The sequence below is a fragment of the Vespa mandarinia genome, chromosome 1 (genome assembly GCF_050613455.1).
Source record: "Vespa mandarinia isolate Hongniang chromosome 1, ASM5061345v1, whole genome shotgun sequence".
NCBI lineage: Eukaryota > Metazoa > Arthropoda > Insecta > Hymenoptera > Vespidae > Vespa > Vespa mandarinia.
The window spans coordinates 13,128,727-13,150,043 of NC_140810.1; the positions used below are offsets into that span (position 1 = coordinate 13,128,727).

A 21,317-nucleotide genomic window follows, 5' to 3' on the forward strand; every position below is an offset into this window, starting at 1 on the left:
AGACATGGAACGGATGATATTACTTTATTTGATGACGTAGATAAACAGTGAATTGTTTCTCTTCATTTTCGGGCCGATGTCACGCGTATGTCGATGTAAAGACAATTCGTGACTGATACGCGTTATGACTATAGTAATCGGTCTACTTTTTCGCTTTCGTTTATCGTTTCAACACATCGATAGAGATTATCCCGTAAAAATAAGGGAACTTTGACTTTGTGAAATACGAGTGATACAGTTTCTTATTCATTGTTGAGATTTTCTTTTCTTTTTTGGCTTTTTACCCTCGTTTTTTTTTCTTCTTTTTCTTTTCTTTTTTTTTTCTTTTTTCTTTTCTTTTCTTTTTTTTTTTTGTTTTTCTTTAAAGTGAGTATTTAATATTTACAACGACACGAACATTCGCGATAACATCGCCCATATCGAATAAAATCAAATTCGTCAATCTTTCTAATTAATTCAGAGTCTAGCCTAGTGATAATGATTCGAGCGTGCGCAATGTAAAATAATGGATAATCGTTTCGAACAGGACAAATATCATTTAAAAGTAATCCTCTCGCGTGTATGTTGATTATTAAATACAATAAAATTATTGCGATTCGAAATTGTCCAGCAAGAACGATCGATCGTAATTAGAACAACGAGATAGAATGAGACTTAATGAATGTTAATCGAAAATCTAATCTATATCGATAATGATGATTGGACGTTACATATATTTACATGCTATTACGAACATAAAACCCTGGTTAGTCCTCGAGTCATCGAAGTGATCTCCACGATAAAGTCTTAAAGTATTTCCTAAATTTCTTTTGATTGTTGATTCTCGATCGCAGAAGAGATAGGTTGATATTATTTACATTTAACTTATATTAATATTTAAAATACTTGAAAGTCGCCTCATACTTAATAGATTTTAAAAACGATGATCACATCGTATTTGATCGACGATAACGATAACATTATTTCTGGTATCGTTAATATCGCAGTAGTAACGAAATCACTCGTTTTATCTCTAACGATCGGAATCTCTTCCTTCCACGATTCCAATCATATTAAACGTCTTAAACTTATCGATAGTGCACGTTTGGTCAACCCTTTTAATAAGGTCTCCAGACGTGTCTCGGTTTGGGACTTCGCTCCCTTCGCGGTCTGATTGGCTCGATATTATCATCCTTCTTTCTGATGGTCAAATCCTGACCTACGTTCTCTTTGTCCTGGCCCTTCTTCGTACTGAGATCGACGGTACCTTCCAAACGAATTTTCACGGTATAATCATTACCAATAGATACCTCGTGATCATTTTGAATTTCAAGATCATTGAAATTTTCTATACTAGGTCGAAGAAGAATCGGTACGTCCCGAGAATTCGCATCTCTCGAAGTTGTATCCTCTAAATCACTTCTGCTCGGTGAAACTCTTGGTGAGTCCTGTTCAAGAAACGATTCCTCGCTAATCCGATCTCTCTTTCGATCTTGATCGTTCCTATCATCAACCTCTATACTTCCATCAGGACTATCCATCCCTGATCTATTCAAAGGATCTGGATCCTCTTGATCTGTTTTCCTGTCTTCTTTCGAGCTACCTTCGGGACTGTCACTTGTACCTCGTAACTTTCGAAGTTCTTCGAGTCTAGCTTGATCTGGTCTCTGTAATCGTTGTTGAGCCATTCTGAGAGCTAGCGCGTGCCATTCAGGTTCCAGAATGTACTGTTGTGTGTGATAAAGCGGGTTGTAAAGCCATGAGGATTGAGGTAACAGTGGAGCGAATATCGATCCAAAGATCGATCCGGTTGCTCCTAATAGATGAAGACCTGCGTGAGTCGAAAGAGAAAGATAGATAGGTAGATAGATAGATAGATAGATAGAGAGAGAGAGAGAGAGAAAGAGAGAGAGAGAGAGAGAAAAGGAGGGAGAGATAGAGAAAAGGAGGGAGAGTTAGAGAAAATTAACACCTTCTTCGTTTTTACGTTATTCAATAGGGTAGATATTAATTTGGAATATACCTTGGAAATGCGGGTGATGTCCTGAGGGACTTGGGGTCGTAGTGGTAACCGATTCGGCTGGTGGTGTCGGTGCAGCTACGGTAGCTGTTGTTAATAATCCTGGTCCAGGATTTCCCGGTGAAGTTGTCGGTGGTACTTCTCTCACTGAGACACTGATAGGACCCAAATCGTTCCTCGTCGAATCTTTACAATCAATAAACGAAATAACAAAACGGAAGAAAATGTCAAACGTTTTATCATCGATTATTCTAATAGTTATAGTAATGAACTAATTACAGATACAAAGAAACATTCTTACCGGTATTGGAACCAGGCAGTCTAGGAGACCTCTGTTCGATAGCATGATGAAAGGGGTTGAAGGCCGAGCCACCGGCCGGCGGTGGATGTGCGTGCGCGTGATGACCAGGTGGTGGCGGAAGACAATGCGGTGGTAAAGATCCTCTAGGTAATCCACCCCATCCTTGGCTCGCCCCTTGTTCCAGATTTATATGTTGTAAGCCTAAAAACGTTAATAATCCTTTCATCAAATTTTATTAGAAGATTTCCCTTCTATTTTTTCCCTTCCTCTTCTTTTTTTTTCTCATTGTCAATGAGAACTGTAGATTTATATGAAGTAAAGAAGATATATGCAACAGATTTTGATCTAAGCTACGATGAAAATAATCTCGTCTTGTTTTTATTCTCTAGGCATACTCTGGAATGATGGATATTATTTTCTTTTTCTTTTACTGTTTCTTTCTCTCTTTTTTTTTTCTTTGTACTTTATTTTCATTTTTCCAGAGAACACGACGCGGCTATCTACTTTCATGGACAGACGATCATCGAGTGGCAGGTAGAGATAGAAGAATGTTTCCCTTTGACGTAGTAGCATTCGCTTGACATGGATGGACAGTTAAATTTTTCCGGCGGTGAATAGAAAAACGATTGCTCGTCGTCTCTTTCTCGATCGTGGCCGATATTGCGAAACGATGGGGGGACGTGTGTATGAATGCAATTAAAACTCATGACATCAAAAGTTTGGTTTGAACGCGATACTTCAAAGACGCTGGACGGATGGTTAATTCGTTGGCAGGCTCTGAACTACGAGAAACGTGGAAAACGCTTAATAATGGGAATATTCGTTAGTACGTTTGGGAAGGAAAAGAAAGCATTACAAACAAATTACTATGATCCGTGTAGAGCATGAAGTAATAAAAGAGAAAGAAGAAGAAGAAGAAGAAGCAGGAGAAGCAAAATGGAGAAGAGGAAAAAAAAGAAAGAAAAAAGAAAGAAAAAAGAAAGAAAATAGAAAACAAAAACAAAAGAGAAAGAGAGTGAGAGAGAGAGAGAGAGAGAGAGACGAGGTAAGCCTCGGCAGTCATCGACACGATATCGGTTTTTCGAAAGACCTTGATCAATAGCAGATTATGCCGTCATCTGTGCGAGGCAGTTTAAAAATTCCGTGAAAGCTCCGAAGCCACGGCGCGGCGTGGCGCTTTGGCGGGGGAGGAAGAGGAGGAGTGCGCGGCGGGGAATATAAAGGAGGGGAAGGTGATGGCAGAGTAGTGGGGAGAGTTGTCCATCGAGTGGCAGGTGGGCGTGTCGAAGGGAGCTTGCGACGTGTTTGATTGGTCTAGCCAACATTCCCACCGATTCTCTAGGTATTACGGGTGGGGATAGAAAAAGCTCGGTAGGGGTCGAAGGGGTGATTTTTAAGCTCTCTTTAAGCCTAGCTTGCCAGAGAGGACACCACTATCTCGCGTTCTACCACACTGCCGTGGCGCGTTGTGCGCGCAGAGCACGGAGTCGACGGAGCTTGCGAGAGAAGCTTGAGAGAGAGGAACTTGTAGTCCCGCTACTTTATGAGGGGATTAAGAAAACGATAAGAGCTTTGCCGGCACTGTGCGCCACGTTGGACGGCTTTGATTCTACCTTGGTGCCTATTTTCTATTCTCCGCTTTGAATATCAGACTTTTCTATATCAAGAGAGAAGTCAATGGGAAGCTTTGTTCTTTTCTTCTTTTTTATTTTCACGATTATTCAAATAGTACGTTTAGATACATTTAGAACTGATATTGGGGAATATTAGATTAAAAAAAAAAGAAACAAAAGACAAGCAAATATAATTACGTATAGAATTTATCCATGAAAGTAGACGACTTTGAATTGATGACATTCAAAAAACAAGGAGTCCCAAAGCGATTGTAACATATTTTCAATTTAATAAACCCCCGAAAATGGTTGGCACCCTTTCCAACGTAACTCGTCTCTTGGAATAGAGGTGTATGGTAGTGGTGGTAGCGGCGGCGGGCGATAATTCCGAAAACAAATGAAGACTAATGAGAGGAGGGCCCTGTGAGGTCTAGGAGTGTGCGTGGGTAAGAAAGGTGTGGAGGGAGAGAAAGGGTTTTGAAAGGGTTCAAGGAGCTGCGCTACCCTTTAAAGGGTGAGAAATGTTAAGCTTAAACGTTACGGCTATAGAGTTAGTTGCCTTTGCAAAGCGTGCGCCTACCGATGGGGAAATCGCGCTTTAAGGGATGACGTATTATCGAGTAGCGTGTTCAAAATGTGTTCGGTACTGGTCGCGCCACTTTGGGATGCGGTAATGTTACGTCACGTGTAATCGTTCGCGGGCTTTCCGGCAGTTCATTATGTGTCATTAATTTGCACTTTGGAAATCGATATCATTCAATCCATTTTCGGTGTTCACCACTCGATATTACAATAAAATAGACCCTTGGATTAACCAAAAACAGAAGTTATATTTATCGCCGACAATAACCAAATATATTTTTTTCCCTTAATCATTTACTTTTTCATTTAAGAAGTCCTTTAAAAGGTGTTAAGTCCTTTGGTCTTTCAACGAGATAGGATACCAAAGTAAAGAGAGTAAAGCCGGTCGTTCTGGTTCCATCGTTAAGCCGTTAGAGCTTCGCACCGTAGATACATAATAAATTAATTCGCGTATTTTCCTGTCCTCCTTATCTATTCAAATCTATGCAAAACAGGCGTTAAAACGCCCTTCTTACTTCTAAGGCGTTAACCCTTGTGAAGCTCGCCTTCTCTTACCACCCTCTCCTTTCTCCATCTCTCTCTCTCTCTCTCTCTCTCATCCTCTTCTCTCGCTACCGTCGGTTAGATGTCTTTGCACACCCACCCTTTACGCCCGTTCTCATTATCGCGTCGCAGCAACCCCTAAAATGCCACCCTAGAAAGGTCTCTGGCACCGATCTGAGCTCTACCAACAGATATTTCCAGAAAGGACGAGAAAATTGCTGTCTCACTCATTCACACTCTCTCTCTCTCTCTTTTTCTCTCTTTCTGTCTGTCTATCTGTCTGTCTCTCTCTTCCTCTCTCTTTCTCTCTCTCTCTCTTTTTCTCTCTCTCTTTCTCTCTTTCTATCTTTCTATCTTTCTTCTCTCCTCACGAATCTACTTTTCTTTCTAATGATGGCAAAGGAGACAAAAGTGCATCCTCCGATCAATTTTTAACTGAACTTATTTATTCGTCTTTATAGATATATTTATACGAAAAATAATGTTAAAAACGAATGATAAACAACTAACGTGATCTTTCATATCTAAATGCTTTAGAACATAATGAAGGATAACTCTTGTCTAGTTCGTTTTATAGGACGAAGTACTGGCGTCTTAGTATGGTTTCGATATCTATGGTAACCGAGAAGACGACAAGAGGAAGGAGGTGAATAGCAGAGGAGTGTCATTAGTTACCGTCGCTTCCAGAGAAAGGACCCGGTCACCGGACCTGATTAAAAGACGGGATACCCAGTCGAGGGACGCCTTCCGAAGACTCCTGGGGGTGAAATGTGACGCGAATTTAAAGGATCTTCTGTGATTCGACACAGGAGTGGACAGGAACAACCCTTAAAAAGGTTCCCTTTAAGGACTCACTGGCGCATCTCCTGAAGGGTTGCTCAGTTTTCTCTGAAAAGGGCTCTTTAAGAGAACCTTTACCATGAATCAAGATTCGTTGGCTTTCATTCGTGTTCCAGATAAAGTATTATGTAATGCATTGTTCGGCTTTTTTTTTTTTTTTTATTCTTATTCCACTATTATAATCGATAATATTTCAGTACAGAAAAAAGATTTCAATGACGTTTAATATTTTTCAAATCAGTTTTCGTTCTTTCCTTGTAGGAAGAAAAATCGACGTTTGAGAGTAAATATGTATAATAAACAAAGAAAAAAAAAAGAATGGAAGGAAGAAACAAAAAGAAAAAGAAAAAACTGTAAAAGAAGTAGAAGAAGCAAACAGAAATAATAGTGAGAAAGGAAGAGAATGATCTCCTTTAAAAGAGGCCACGAATTTACTGCAAAGCGATCCACGAACGAAGCGACAGTTTTTAACTTAGCGCTCCTAACAATCTCCCCCAAATGAGGTAAAGGCCACCTTATTGAAACAGGGGTTGCGATTTTTCCTGTGCTCTTTCTCCGCCCCCTAAAGCGTAGGCGGTTAATTGACACGGGAGGGTAGAAAGTGGGTGGAATGGGGCCGTACTAGCTTCTCTTGTTAACTCGAATCCCGACTCTCGCGATTTTTCATCCCCTTAGCAAGACTGACAAAGACGATGGCACGGCCTCTCGGGAGGCACGTGATCGGGATGTTTTTCTTCTTGGACAATCTCGGTTGAGATTTTTCACGTGGTACCTGTCTTCAAACACATTTATTATTCTTTTTCTTCATCTTTATCTCTCTCTCTATCTTCTCTCTCTCTCTCTCTCTCTCTCTCTCTCTCTCTCTCTCTCTCTTTCTCTTTCTGCTTTTCTTACGGAACACTTAAAATTCGAATTTCTATCTTATAAAATGAGTAAAAGTAATAAAAAGTAATAATGAAACTTTGTTACTTAAATTTATCGAAGTTGCATTCATCTAACACAATAAGGGAAAATTAAAAGAAGAAGAAAAGTCTCTTGGAAAGATATTTGTCGGACTCAGAAAAATCTTTCTGAGTGTTCGAGAAACGCGTAAAATTCGCCCCTTCTGTCGGGGTAAGCCGAACGAAATTTAATAACATCCCCCTAGTTACACCTCAATGGGCACCTTAACAACACCGATATGGCTAGCTTCTCTTTCATTTTCTCTCTTTCTCTACTCTCTTACTTCCACACGTCAATCGTCCTCTTATTTACCCTTACCACTTCTCTTTCAACCTCCAATATCTAATAAACCAGCCCTTGAAATGCGTCCTTACCCAGCCAGCGATACACCCTTGACTTCCGCACTTAGAAGGTACCACGATGACCGGCCGTCAGACTGGACGGAGGCGCAATCTATGTAGGAACGGACGAACTAGGAACGAAAGGGTTGAAAAATCTGGCGGTTACTACTCGAAATAAACCGATCGATATTTCCTTTATTTTGCTGTCCATTTCCATCGTCTGCCTCAAATACAGTATTATTGACCCAATTAATCCGACCGATTGAAAAAACTTTGTTAAGCCATTTTATCCAAAAAAAAATACCATAAATTAATATCTAATCCAAAGAATTCTCTAAATAGAAGTTCTTCCTTATTGACATTGTTCGATTGTCTTCTTTGTCGTATACTGGATGGATACGTTGCTATTTGTGCTATACCTTAATAACTAATAAACGTTGAGAGTAGAACGAACAGTTCGACGGACGTGACCTTTTCTTATTGGTTAAAATTACAATGAAACGGTCCGAGGGTAAATTGAAGTTTTAGAGGAATCGGGTGCGGCAGTGCTCGGTCCTTGATTGAGTAGAACAGTTATATATGTTGGTGAAAAGAGAGAGAGAGAGAGAGAGAGAGAGAGAGAGAGAGAGAGAGAAAGAGAGAGGAGGAGGGATTGGCCGGGGAAGAGGTAGCGGAATGGTTGGCGAGAAATCGACGGCAGGACGGGCTAACCTCCCCCGCCGCACTACCCTCGAGGGCAGAAGGGAGCGAAGCTCCGTTAAGCCGCTTATCATGCCGAAACAATACACTGTCGGTGCACCAGTATCAGTACCCGACCCTCGGTGCTCGAGGCTAGTCCCATCAAAATTTCGAGCTCCGAACGAGTTTCAATGGAATTCGAGCTTTCGGGCTTGCCCTGTCGAAGCAGCTGCAGTTCAAAAAACATTGCGCATTTGCGATATCGTATAGTTAATCACGAGAGAGCTTCGTGGGAAGGGAATGCGATCTGATTTCGAACGGGGTCGACGCGCTTAATGGAAAATTAAGGATTTTCTGGAATCGAGAATTGGCAATGGACTTTGATGTAGCTGATGTGAGAGTCGAGTCAGGATCATCGTATGAATTTGAGGGGGAGGGGGAGAAGGAAGGAAAAAAGAAAGAAAAAGAAAAAAATAGAGAGAAGAAATAAAATAAAAATAGTTGACGAGAATAGAAACTCTCGATGGATACATGATGTCGAGTTTAAACCGATTGAAAGGAAAAGGCAGAGTTCGCCGCTAGCGTCGGGAGCTTAATCAGAGTCTTCTCCACTTAGGCGCCCGTAGCAAAACTCAATTTTGAGTCTGCGCCTGCCGACGCTCAATTTTGACACCCTTCCTAGCCACGAAGTCGGGCAAGTAGGAAGACGGATGAGGGTGGGGTACGATGGGATATTGGGATGAGGAGAAACGGAGTCTGCTGTCGTAGAAGGATGAAAGCGAGGATCCTGCCTTCGCTTGGCTCGCGAGAGGGTGCAAACTTAGTTATCCATCGACAAGGAGGAATTCTGAATGGCCGAGAAGGTGATAGAGACCGGGGGCAAGTACGAGACACGCTGAAACTCCGAGTAACGGGACGAAGGAACGCGTGGCTTCGATTAGAGAACACCCACTTACCGGACAGCTTGAATCCCAATGGATCCTGTGGGTGTCCGAATGGGAACGGTCGAGGTCCGAAGTGAAATGGATGAAAAGCTTGGTGCCCTGAAACGTGATACGAATAAAATTAGTCCCGATCCTCCCTTATCATTAATTTTCATTTTTTAAAGGCTATTACCTAAAGAAATTTTACATAAAGAAATTAACTCAACTTTAACATTATTGTATAGTAATAAGATTGGATTGCCTACGGTAGGTAAAGTCGAACGACTCACTTGTCTTAGACCTTGGTTCTCTGGGACCATCCACGGTGACCTTGATCGCTTTCGATAAGGTGGCTACCTGAGGTGGCGTTGTTTGCAACATGATGGTCAGGGTAAAGCTCTTCCCTGAAAAAAGAAAAGGAAATAAAGAAGGAAAGAGCAAAGATGAAGGACCGATGAGTCGGAATTAAATAATTATCGCTTGGTGGTAAACGGGGAAAAGAAAAACGGATCGTTTCCACGGAATTCTCAGGAAAATTTTATCTCATAATATATGGGACATTAAAAGTCATAAGAGTAAAAGAACAAGCAATCTTTTGGTTTTCTCGTTTTCCACATTCTTTCATTATTTAGGTTTCATTCTACCGGCCACGAAATTACTATCTCTCACCTAACAGTCCCGTTAATTTTTTAAGAAATCACATTCACGTCGTACCTTCCTTCATTCTTTCTATTCTTCTGTGAAGGATTCTCGATACTCGGAAGGGTATTTTTTATCGTCTCCCTATCGCTATCACGGAAAACGCGTCCGATGACGCCCGGAAAAGGGCGGAAGGGCGATGCAATTCGCTCGTTGGAAACAAAACACAAATGTGCCGGAAGTAAGGGGTGAACGAGTGGCGCCACCGTGTCGACATTCGACCACCCTTCTCCACCGAATCGTTCTGGATATGTTAATGTCGTCGAGCATTAAACGTTACCATCAGAAATGACACTGATCGTCATATACGATGTTATCCAAAAAAAAAAAATTCGAACAACGTCAAATCTATGTTGTAACGTACGCACACATATATACACATACACACACACACAAACAAACACACATACATATATGTATATATATACAAGCATTAAGTTCTACATGAACAACTAGGAAAAAAGTTTACGAGGGATAGAAGAGAGAGAGAGAGAAAGAGAGAGAGAGAGAGAGAAAAAAAGATTTGTTTCCACAAAAGCAAACAAAGTACTCGCTCACGCTAACATCGTGTATGGTTTAGAGCAATGAAACAGGAAGCTCGGCAGGTTTTCCTACCGTTACTGAGTCAAGTAGTACAGCTTATAATGGAGTTGCCAAGCTCGAGCGTACGAGTATATGCACGCTTCCGGGGGTAGTTTTATTTTATGGTGCCGAGACCAGCTTGGTAAACGAGTTGGTTTTTATGGTGAACCACGACATTTAACCGGCTTACCACCGTCGCCAAGCAAAATATTCGAGTGGTCTTTGACTTCCAACAAACGAGTATGAGAACTTGCCAAAAGAGAGAAACACAAAAAAAGAAAAAAAGAAAAGAAAAGAAAAGATATAATACCAACTGTAGATTCAATAACGTTTAACGTTCGTTGGATATCTATTTATCTAAAAAAAGAAAAAAGAAAGAAAATAAAAAAAAAAACAAGAGAAAAAGAAAAGAGAGAAAAAAGGAAATAGAAAAGAAAATTATTTGCAAATGAAAGATGACGTTTAAACGGAAGGCAAAGCAACGAGAGGAAAGTTTATTGCCAAGCCGTATGGTGTCAAGTCCGCGAGGGCGCCGGCAACACGAATCGAGGGTGATGCCAGGCATTTTGAGGGTGTTTATGAGGCATTATGTGTAACTCGCTGGAAGAACGATCCTCCCTCTTGAGGTCTATTGCCCTCCAACTACGTGTACGTCTAGCAAAATTGTAATTCATTCGGCGCGAATTCAACGGCGAGGACAACGATGACGAGATTTTTACGAACGTTGAAAAGCTTATTTTCATTTATCACATTTAATTCTATTTTTTAATATCGTTTATTTGAATATTAAATTTGTTTATTTCTCTTCTCTCTCTCTCTCTCTCTCTCTCTCTCTCTCTCTCTCTCTCTCTCTCTCTCTCTCTCTCTCTCTCTTATATCTGGCTTCACGATAGCTCTACATCCAACATTTATTCGCAAAAGCCGACAAGAATTTGCACACCAGACGTAACATTCGCGTTCTCCCTAAGTTTGCTCTTGGATCATGCAGCGTTAAAAACTCCCCTGTTTGCTGGCGAGCCAAGCGCAAAGGGGCTAGTACCTACTACCTCGGATCGTTATTTCCGAATGTTTGTCGTCTTTTAAGATTCTGACGTTTTGACTAGCCGAATCAGGATGGGTCAGACAGGTCTGATAAAAGGTAGACCGATTGACGTGCATAGTTTAAAAAAAAAAAAGAGAAAAAAAAGAAAAAAAGAAAGAAGAAAAGGAAGAAGACGTGGATGATAACGCGTGATAGACTTTATCGGGTTTATGAATAGAAGAGGCGTTTAAAATCGTAAAGGGAAAATTTCGATAAAATCAAGAAAATTAGCGGTAACGGAAGAAATGATTTCAGTGCGAAAATGATTTAATAAGTAGTAAAGACCCGTCCAAGTTGAGAAGGGTCGACGTTAGTTTTCAGAGACCTTTTAAAAATACTCCCTTAGCGTGTTCGGTCGAGGGAACAGCTGTTGCGATCGTTTGCTCTTCGGACGAACGACTCTATATCGGATCTCGACCGAATTGCCTCGGAGAACATGGTCCGAGCATATTTATAACATAATCACGATTACTCGCGATTTAATATTAACAATTAAACTCTATATTTATCTACTCGAGATCTATATTTTTCAAACGGAACAAATTGATATTGTCCGAATAAGAACTGATCATAATCTCCTTCGCGTTTATTTAGTATCGTCATTCTTAAAACAAGTAAGAACAATTGATCGTAGGATGGAGAAGTTTTGTCAGTTTGAAAGAGAAAGAGAGAGAAAGAGAGAGAGAGAGTAACTCTCGAAAAGAGGTAATCCGTTCTCTTCGAATCGTGAGGAATCGTACATAGGCGATACCGGAAACGCGTGAGAACGCAGTAGTACTATTACGTTACGTCGTATTCTACGACAGGGTCAGTGAATCTCGTCGACCACCTCGACGACGTTTTTCCCAATTAAAAATTAAAAAATCCAGTTGCCAAGAGCGGCATAAGGGATCGCGGGTAAAAGAGAGGAAGATAGAGATAAAAAGAGAGAAAGAGAGAGAGGGAGAGAGAGAGAGGTAAAGAGGGAGAAAAAGAAAGGACTGGACTCGCATGGTGGATGACTGCGCCCGAGTCTTTCTACCGATTAAATATTATTTTTCGCTCTGGTCTCCGAGCGACATTTCTACGTAACGACGACGAATCCGTTTCTTTTTTACAGACGCTAATCCTGCGTTTTCTGTGTTTTCTTTCGGTATATATATATATATATATATATATATATATATATGGATATATATATATATATATATATATATATGTATATGCGTGTGTGTGTGTATATATCCTTTTCTATCTTTCGATCTCTCTGTTGTTACAACGAGCACATTAACGGAAACGCTTCGACGATCGTACAGTCCTACGAAGTAGAAACTTTTCTCGCTCGGCGACAGCCCTTCCGATTATCCGTGAATGTATTCCTTCCGTCGTGTTCGAATCAACCTTCTCCCCTATCTCATCCCCAGTTTTCACACACCAGATATAACATCCAGATGTATCAGGATGCAAGATCTCGAAACGTCCGAGCGTGAAACAAACATTAATTCTTAACGCAATTCTTTCTCGAAGGAAAACGTGAAAACGAACCGTTAGTGGAGGTTGGGAGAGATTGGGGGAGGTTGAGCGAGATTGGAGGAGGTTGAGGGAGATTGGGGGAGGTTAAGGGAGATTGGGGGAGGTTGCTCCGTTAGATTCGTCGTCCAGCGTTAGCGATATCATAGAAAGGGTTGAAAGAGGAGGGGATAGGTCCAGGGGTGTTTCCGCCGGGTGAATCGCCGCGATGATCTAAAGCGAGTTCCTCCTTCCATACTCGAGCCGTTCGGATCAGAGCTCCACGAATCGAGGCGAGGGATTCCATTGCAGCAGGACATCGGTCAGGATCTGCCTGTCGATAGTCCACGTTTTCTCTCGCTTTTTTCTATCTCTATCTCTATCTATCTCTCTTTCTATCTCTCTCTCTCTCTCGCTCTCTCCCTCTCTTTCTCTCTCTTTTCTTTTTTTCTTTGCTCTCTTCCTGCTCGTACCTCGGTCGAACCGTCATAAAACACAGGTAACTCCGGTATTTATGTCCGTCGTTTTTACGGGCGTCGTTGGGTCGAACGTAGGGACACTATGGATATATATCTACATATGAAGAGAAAGATAGAGAAACTCACTCGTTCACTCACTCACTCATACGCACACACTTAACTACGTAGAACACTACATACATATACGTATACACATATACGTACAAATAGGACGATGAGAAGACCGACGGCGCGTCTCGACGCGAACGGCCCGTGACTCCTAGCAGTCGGAGGTTGACGCTAATCCCTGTCCGGGATAGCAAAAGGGGTGGCCGAGTGATATACGCCCCTGCGCCGGTATGATAATATTCCTCCACCCACGAACCCTCTTCCTACGCTCTCTTTCTCTCTCTCTCTCTCTCTCTGTCTCTCTCTCTCTCTGTCACTCTCTCTCTCTCTCTCTCTCTCTCTCTCTATCTATCTATCTATCTATCTATCTATCTCTCTCTCTCTCACTCTGTTTCGCTCAACGTACATGCTCGTTATGCCCACGCGTGCGACGAGACATCGACGATATCGCGCCCTAACTTTCCTTTTTTTTATACTAATTTTTCAACAATTTCTATTACTTCCTATAAAATACCTTTGCTTCATCAATTTTTTCACCTAACGTTTGCTTTTCTTTTTTCTCTATTTTTGTTTTCTCTTTTATCTGCCTATAAACGAAGTTCACTTCTTCAATTTCTATCTCTCTCTCTCTCTCTCTCTCTCTCTCTCTCTCTCTTTGTCTCTCTTTCTCGTTTATCCCGTATGCTACGCGAGAGAATTTTGTAAAACTACGAAATTGTAAAAGAGACGCTAGAGTAGGGTGCTATTAAAGTCCGTCCATTATTTACAGCTCGCGAAAATGAAGTACAAAAGAGAGCTGGCACAGAGCGATGCCGAATCGGTTTTGATATTTCAGCGGGCGTCATTCCTGGGCAATAATCATTTATCGTTCAGATTCGTGATATTAAATTTGTCTCACAAAAGCCGCGAGCAAGGATGGACCAAATATTTGCCTTAAAAAAAAGACCAGTCCATTCTCATATCCCGCGCGGAAAACAACAACTGGGAAATGAAGTAGGAAAGAGATAGATAGACAGATAGACAGATAAAGAGGAAGGGAGAGAGAGAGAGAGAGAGAGAGAGAGAAAGAAAAAGAGAGAAAGGAGAGAGACAGCACCTCGCAAAAATACACGCGAAATCTCCGTATAAAAGGGTGCGAGTGTAATTATGCGCTATGTACGACGAACTCGTCGATGGACAGTCGACAATTTCTCGTTTTACTTAACAATCGTGCGCTACGATGTAATCATTTCATTTTTATTTCGTGTAACAATATTTCAGAGAGTAAATACGTAACAATATTTCATTGTCGCAGTGTATAAAAATATTTTATTGCAATACGTTTACTTTCGTACAAAAATATATTCTTCATTTATTCCATGGAAAAAAAACTTAATAAACAAAACGAAATAAAACAAAAAAAAAACAAAAAGGAGAGAAAAAGAAAGTTAATATAAAAAGGAAATAAAAAAAAATAAAATAAAAAACAAAATAAAATAAAAAAAATTAGAAACAAAAGTAAAAAAGAGAATATCTAATCACGTGTGATCGAGAGTTCAGTTTCGCGAGAATAACGGAGAGATCAGAGAAGGCGATCTCGCGAGCAAGGTATCCACGTTTAGCGATGCACTAACGATCTTGAATGATCCACCTCTACCATAAAGGTTATAGAGGCAAATCGTTGCGTACCGACGGTAGTTAAGGGCTGCCCGTAATACAGTAATGAGGGCTTACTGCCATGGAAACCAAAGCCGCTTACAGCCAACCACTCTACCTCCGCTCTTTCACGTAGGCACCTACCCATACTACTCGTCTCATCGTTCCGATTTCCTACATATATATAATATATATATATATATATATATATATATAGATGATATATATATATATATGTATATACATCCTCATCTGTGGCTCTCTCAATGAAAAAAAATCTAGAAACGACTGGGAAAGTCGACGATTGTTAGCTGAATGAATCTTTTGTGAGCGATTTTCTAAAATTTGTATTTAATATCTTTCTTTCATTTTCTTTTTTTTTCTTTCTTCTTTTCTGTTTCTTCTCATATTTCCATAAATTTCTTACTTCATTATAAGACTATCGTTAATAATGAAGAAATAAATTGTAATAACAAGTAGAACGATCAATTATACTAAAACCACATCGCTTAAAAAACCAGTCCAACTCTCTACCGAAAAAGGGATGGTGTTTCGGCCTAAGGAATTCCCAATATCGCGGACCCCGCAATTTCCTTTTCCAATTTGCCATAAACAAGTCGAACAGCCCCTCGTTAACAGGCTACGCTCGCGACTGCTCACTTGAAAGTTCGACGTCGCGGGATCGTAGAAGAGAACGAAGGAAGCTCAGTGGATTGAGCTTGAAAGGTGGTAGTAAGGGATCGGATCGAGGATTGAGTTGGTGGTGGTGATGATGATGGTGGCGGTAGTGTTGGTGGTAGTGGTTGGGTGCAACTCGGTCGAATTAAAGGAATTAAAGGACGCCTCGTTTCTCGTGTCTTTCTTTCTCTTTTTATCACTTTTCTCTCCTCTTCTCATCCCACCGACCTATCCATCTCTCTCTTTCTTTTTCTTTTACTCCTTATTTCACCCTTCTCGGAGAAAGGACTGTCGGAAAGAAAAGAAAATCAAAAGAAAAAGAAACTTTGCTCTTCTACTTCGAACCGAATCGAAAGGCCCCACTTATTCGCGATTTTCTTCGAGATGCGCGCGACGTTTGCATTAAGCGTCCCGTAATGGTCGCGATTATTAGCGCGCATTATTCAGGATCTCTTCGGAGACCCATTCTTTTTTCTCTACTCTAAAATTTTTCATCTCTTTCTATCTCTTTCTCTCTCTCTCTCTCTCTCTCTCTCTCTATCTATCTATCTATCTATCTCTCTCTTTCTTTTTTTCTTAAGGAAAGGAAAGGGAAGAAAAGGAACGATGAATTATTGATACACGGAGAAAGGGAGAATTAAAAAATCTCTAGATCCAAAATCGCGCGAGACGGCACGCTTTGCTACTGCTACTGTCCCGTGGTATTCACCCAGTGAATTAAAAATGAAGATTCGAATGGTCGTATCGTGGTATGGGACTTGCTTTTTGGCGGTGGAAAAACGAGGCCATCGGTTAGGACCACCCCTGTCTTAATGTATCTTTCTTTTGAATCATTTAAGATCTTACGTTAGGAAGGGTCATTTAAAAGAAAAAATAAAATAAAATAAGAAAGAAAAAAATTAGAGAGAAAGGAAGAGATAAAAAAAAAACGAAAAATGAATCAGTACGTTTAACGAATGTTATTTTTCTAAAAAAATTATTTCAGATTTAATATAATTATTTTCTAACCGTTCTAATATTTTTCTTAGTTAAATTCAATATATGTTTTTTCTTTTATAATTATTTCAAATTAATGTAATTATTTTCTAATTGTTTCAATATTTACATTTAACGAAAGTCAATATATTTCACTTACCTCTGCCACTTCTACCGACGAATCTAAGATCGTTGAATTTAGCAACTTGATTCTTCATCAGTGCGGTGGAATTCCGTAACTCCGCGCAACAGTTTTCGTCGTTGCCCGCCCGTACGGTGACCAAGGTGCCGTCACCGACCTCACCAAGTGCCACTACTTTGAAAGCTACCGGAAGAGTCTTGTTTGATCTCCAATGCGACGGTAGAACTGTGCATACCACGTGCGGACAACCTTTTGAACAAACAGATAGTTTTATTGATCTATTTGTCATCGATATCAATTAACCACTTGACCACAAATGACGAGTCTGACTTGTCATTATAATCTAATGACAAATTATACAATAATGAGATTGAATCGCCACGAGATTTTTATTGATAATCATATCGGTATCAAAAAATAATTCGAATTAAATAATCAATCAAGAAGTTAATCGTTTTTCGTTTAATTTATCTTCCTCTAATTTTTAATGACATAAAAATTACCTGTTCGCACAAGTTCTCCAGGATGTTCAGCAAGCAAACCATCCAGCGTCCTTTCAGCGAGTAGATCAGCAGTGAGTGCATAATCAGAATGATGATTACCGCTTGTAGAACCTTGAGGAGGCACGTCGTTAGCTAGGTGCATTCTTCTCCTCGAGGAAGAGGCCCTAGTCCTACGTATTCTCGCTCCACCGATTTGATTCCCTGGAATCGCTTGATGTCCTTGATGATCACCACGAACCGATCTAGGATCGGGATAATCTAGGCCAGGAGGCCGATCTTCGGGACGGACAACATCTCGCGAAGGATTCGTCATGAGAGCAGGATCATCAGTTTTTTCTTACTTCGTATAAGCAAAGATACGTTCTTTTTTTTGAACTAGTGATCACTTGGTGAATACAATCGATCGAATTTAGGATCTCTCTTATCGATATTTAGGATCGAGGAATAAAACGAGAAGAAGAGTAAGAGAAAGTGAAAGAGAGAGAGAGAGAGAAAGAGAGAGAGAAAATGAGAGAAAAAGAGAAAGCACGCGTTTGATACTTTCGATCAAACTGATAACCCTTGTAGATCAGGAAGAACGCATTAAGAATGATAGCTTCTCTCGAAGGAAACAGATTTGTTGGCTTCGGAAACGAATGCCATACAGAATGCTGCTCGGTTGCTCTTACTTGGCCTACGAACCCCAAGGATCCTTTGATCCTTATTTCATTATCTCGCTTTGGGAGAGGAGCATCCGTTTGCAAATTCTTCCTCCTGTCTCGATTGCCAAGTCGCGGAGAAAATTCGTTTTATTGGAATCGACAGGAAGTACCACCCTCTCTCTCTTTCCTTTTTTTCTTTTTTTTTTCTTTCTTTCTTCTACTACTGTTACTATTACTTCTTCTTCTTTTTCTTCTTTTTCTTCTTTTTCTTCTTTTTCTTCTTCCTCAAACTTCCTCCTTTTTTTTTCTCTTCCCGTCTTTATCCCCGTCGAACGATATACAATACTACCGTCTTCCTTTCTTCGCGATAGAGAACGCACTAGAGAAACGGTCCGTTATTACTTTTAACTTCCTTCCCGTCGTTAAATCGTACACTTCAAAATTATCTCAAGGATCGAGAATATCCCGAGGCATGGAAGTTCTCTACACTTAAATTCGCCCGCGTTCATGAGTTCCAACGAAACATACAGTTGTCACGTGTATCGAATTGTGAATAAGTCCGTCGAGTTTACCCTTCCCTTTTCACCAATTGAGAACGATAATATTCGTTGAATACGAAAAAGTGATGAAAAAGAAAAAAGAAGAAAAAAAAACAAGCAAACGAAAATTAGCTAATAAATTGGTCCTTTTAGAAAAAGAAAAAAAAAATCTTTTAACTTGAGAGCAGTCTAATTGTTTTATACACTTGTTAAAAACGTTTCCCGAACACGACACTATAAACGAAATCACTTTTTTCCTTGAATAACAAATTATCATTAGATTCGTTCAATTGTGCGATCTAAAAGATTTCTTCATAACGATTATCAAGATCCTCCGATCCAAACGGTAATGTTGTAACTCAGTTGTGTGATCCAGCAGAGAAATCAGAGACGAAGTGAGATCTTCGTAGGTCGTCTTGATAACGTTTCTCGAACTGCTGGCAAGGATGACGAAGGTAGTCGTTCACCTGGCGATACCTCGGCGGGTGGCAGCGGCAACTTGTACGGGGTAGGATAGGGTGTTTAACTCGCGCGGTCTCGTTTCGGTTCGGCGGTGGAAGATGGCGGCTTCTGCGGTGGAGCCGCGCGGTGTGGTTGCGGTGTATTTTTGAGGCTGCCGCCCCCAGCCACCACCGAGACCACCCCGGGTAAACCCCCTTCCTCCGCAGCCCGTCCCTCCACCTCTTCCTCCTCCTCTTCCTCTTCCTCCGCGCCGCCACCACCCCCGCCAACCCTCTCGCACCCCTAAAGCTCGCTCTGGTGGGGGATGCTTTTTCCAAGCGGTGGGGAAAAATCTCTCTTTCTCTCTCTATCTAGCACTCTTCTCTCTTTATCTATCTCTCTCTCTTTCCTCCTCTTCGCTTTTCTCCTTCTCTTCTACTATTTCTCTCTCCCTCTTTTTCTCTCTCTCTCTCTCGTTTTATCTCTTTCCCTCTCTTTTATATCTCTCTCTCTCTCTCTCTCTCTCTCTCTCTTTCTCTCTCTCTCTTCCTCTCTCTACTGATGCCAGCGATGACGCCTCACCGGATGACGCCAAACGTCCTCTTTACTCTTTACTCTGATCACCGTGTGATGGTCCCTTGATTCTTATTCTTTTCTTTCGACTCTTCGAACTTTTATTACGATTCATCTTCGTTACTCCAAAGTTCCCGACGTCTCGGATAACCTCGAATGTCTTCCTCGATGATCTCCATGAAGATTCTTCTCATTCCGTTCTAACTTCTACATATCGATTATGATTTCTCTCTCTCTCTCTCTCTCTCTCTCTTTCTTTCTCTCCTTCTCTCTCTCTCTATTTTTTTTTCTTTTCTTTGAGTTTTAAAAATACAGGAATAGATTAATTATCGATATAATTTTCTGATTTTCGACGACTACTATAACCACCCGGATTACTCTACATTTGATCGTTAAAACGCGGATAAGTATCTCGAAAGCATATACAAGCGATCACTCGCTCGTTACATAATTTATTGGTAATAATTATCATCGTCATTGCCTTTTGGTGATACTCGAAATGATGGAAAGGGTTGTGGGCTGAATTACGATGGGTTATATTAAACATATCGACGGATCTGACCACGTAAAACTAAAATTAACGGTCGTCATCGTCATCATCGTCATTCGTTCGTTCGTATGTTCGTTAGTTCGTTTGTTCGTTCGTTCATTCGTTTCGGATAGTTAATAAGAACTATTCGTAATCGACCACACGATTTCTATATTAATCGATTTCCACACGTTCTCGCCGATATTAGATATCTCTTATTGGTTCGTATATTTAGCACCGTTCCATCGAGCTAATTACTTATTCCATTATTATCGATTATATCGCGACCTGCCGTGAAATCACCGCGCGGTTACGCATTTTTACATCGTTAGCCAGTCGCTTTATTTGTCTTTTTGTTGTTGTTGTTGTTGTTTTTGTTGTTCTATTTTTTTCGTTTTTTTTTTCAGAGAAAAAACCGAACACGCAGTAACACATCGTAAAGCCGCGATCACTGGTTCGCTCGTTTGTCCATGAGTACTTCACTATACTCTATCTCTCTCTTTCTTTTTCTCTTTCTCTCTCTCTCTCTCTCTCTCTCTCTCTCTTTCTCATTCACGGATTTTTAAACAGATCAACTCGTTCGATCTTTCAGATCATCTACTGAGAGAATCTTTTCGTTCATTCGCATAGTTCGAGAGGAACTAAAAAAATCGTCGTCCACGTGTCCTTTTCCTTTAACGTCGACGACGTCGTATTATCTTTCTTTCCCGTCTATTCCTTCCTGCTTCCGTCGTTCAACGACCGCCCCGCCGCGCGAGACTGCGAAACGACACTGTGAAGAAAGGGAAAACAAAGACGGCAGAAAGGCCCCCTCGTGTAGTTGCGTTTAGCACCGAGTATATACCGGGGGTTGCGCGATGCTTGGGGCTCCTCTCTTCGAGGGTGCAAGCTGTTGAACGAGTAAGCGAGAGAGAAAGAAAGAGAAAGAGAAAGAAAGAGAGAGAGAGAGAGAGAAAGAGAAAGAGATAAAGAGAAGGCAAAGTTGGGGTGGAATATTGGAGTGAGATGACTAGAACAGAGAAAGAGAAAAAGAGAGAAGAGTGAGTGAGAAAGAGAGAGAGAGAGAGAGAGATACTTTCTCTTAACGTCCCTTCTCGCAATAAGTCGCCTTCAAGATTCGAATACATATTATAAAGCTAACACCGTTCCTAATGATTTCTAACGCGACTCGACGTTAAATCGTAGATTTACGAGGACCCATCCAATACCGTCGCTTTCCGTTCCGTTGCGTTACGTTACGTTACATTGCATAGCGTCACCCTGCGTTACGACGTTTTTTATGTAATCGCATTTACGTACGATTAATCGTTTATCTTACTTGTTTACTCACGAGGCTCGATTTATCGCCTTCCGGCTTTCGCCGATAAATAACCAAACAAATGAATAAATTAATGATCTATAAAGCGAAAATCTCGTGACATTGAATCATATTGTACATATTTTGTTTTCTCTTTCGGGATAG

The 21,317-nt window shown here is 40.8% G+C and overlaps 1 protein-coding gene across 1 annotated transcript; it reads right to left on the bottom strand.

Annotated features, from left to right (window-relative positions):
• Window positions 1-398: 398 nt before the first annotated feature.
• On the bottom strand, window positions 399-17,940 carry LOC118447643 (uncharacterized). The gene is made up of 7 exons (XM_035879816.2): window positions 17,133-17,940; window positions 16,648-16,878; window positions 9,053-9,166; window positions 8,796-8,882; window positions 2,301-2,501; window positions 2,003-2,185; window positions 399-1,810 (listed from the first exon to the last, which is right to left on the bottom strand). The coding sequence occupies exons 1-7, from the start codon at window positions 17,443-17,445 to the stop codon at window positions 1,098-1,100; spliced, it is 1,842 nt and encodes a 613-aa protein (XP_035735709.1). The 5' UTR covers window positions 17,446-17,940; the 3' UTR covers window positions 399-1,097.
• Window positions 17,941-21,317: the final 3,377 nt, after the last annotated feature.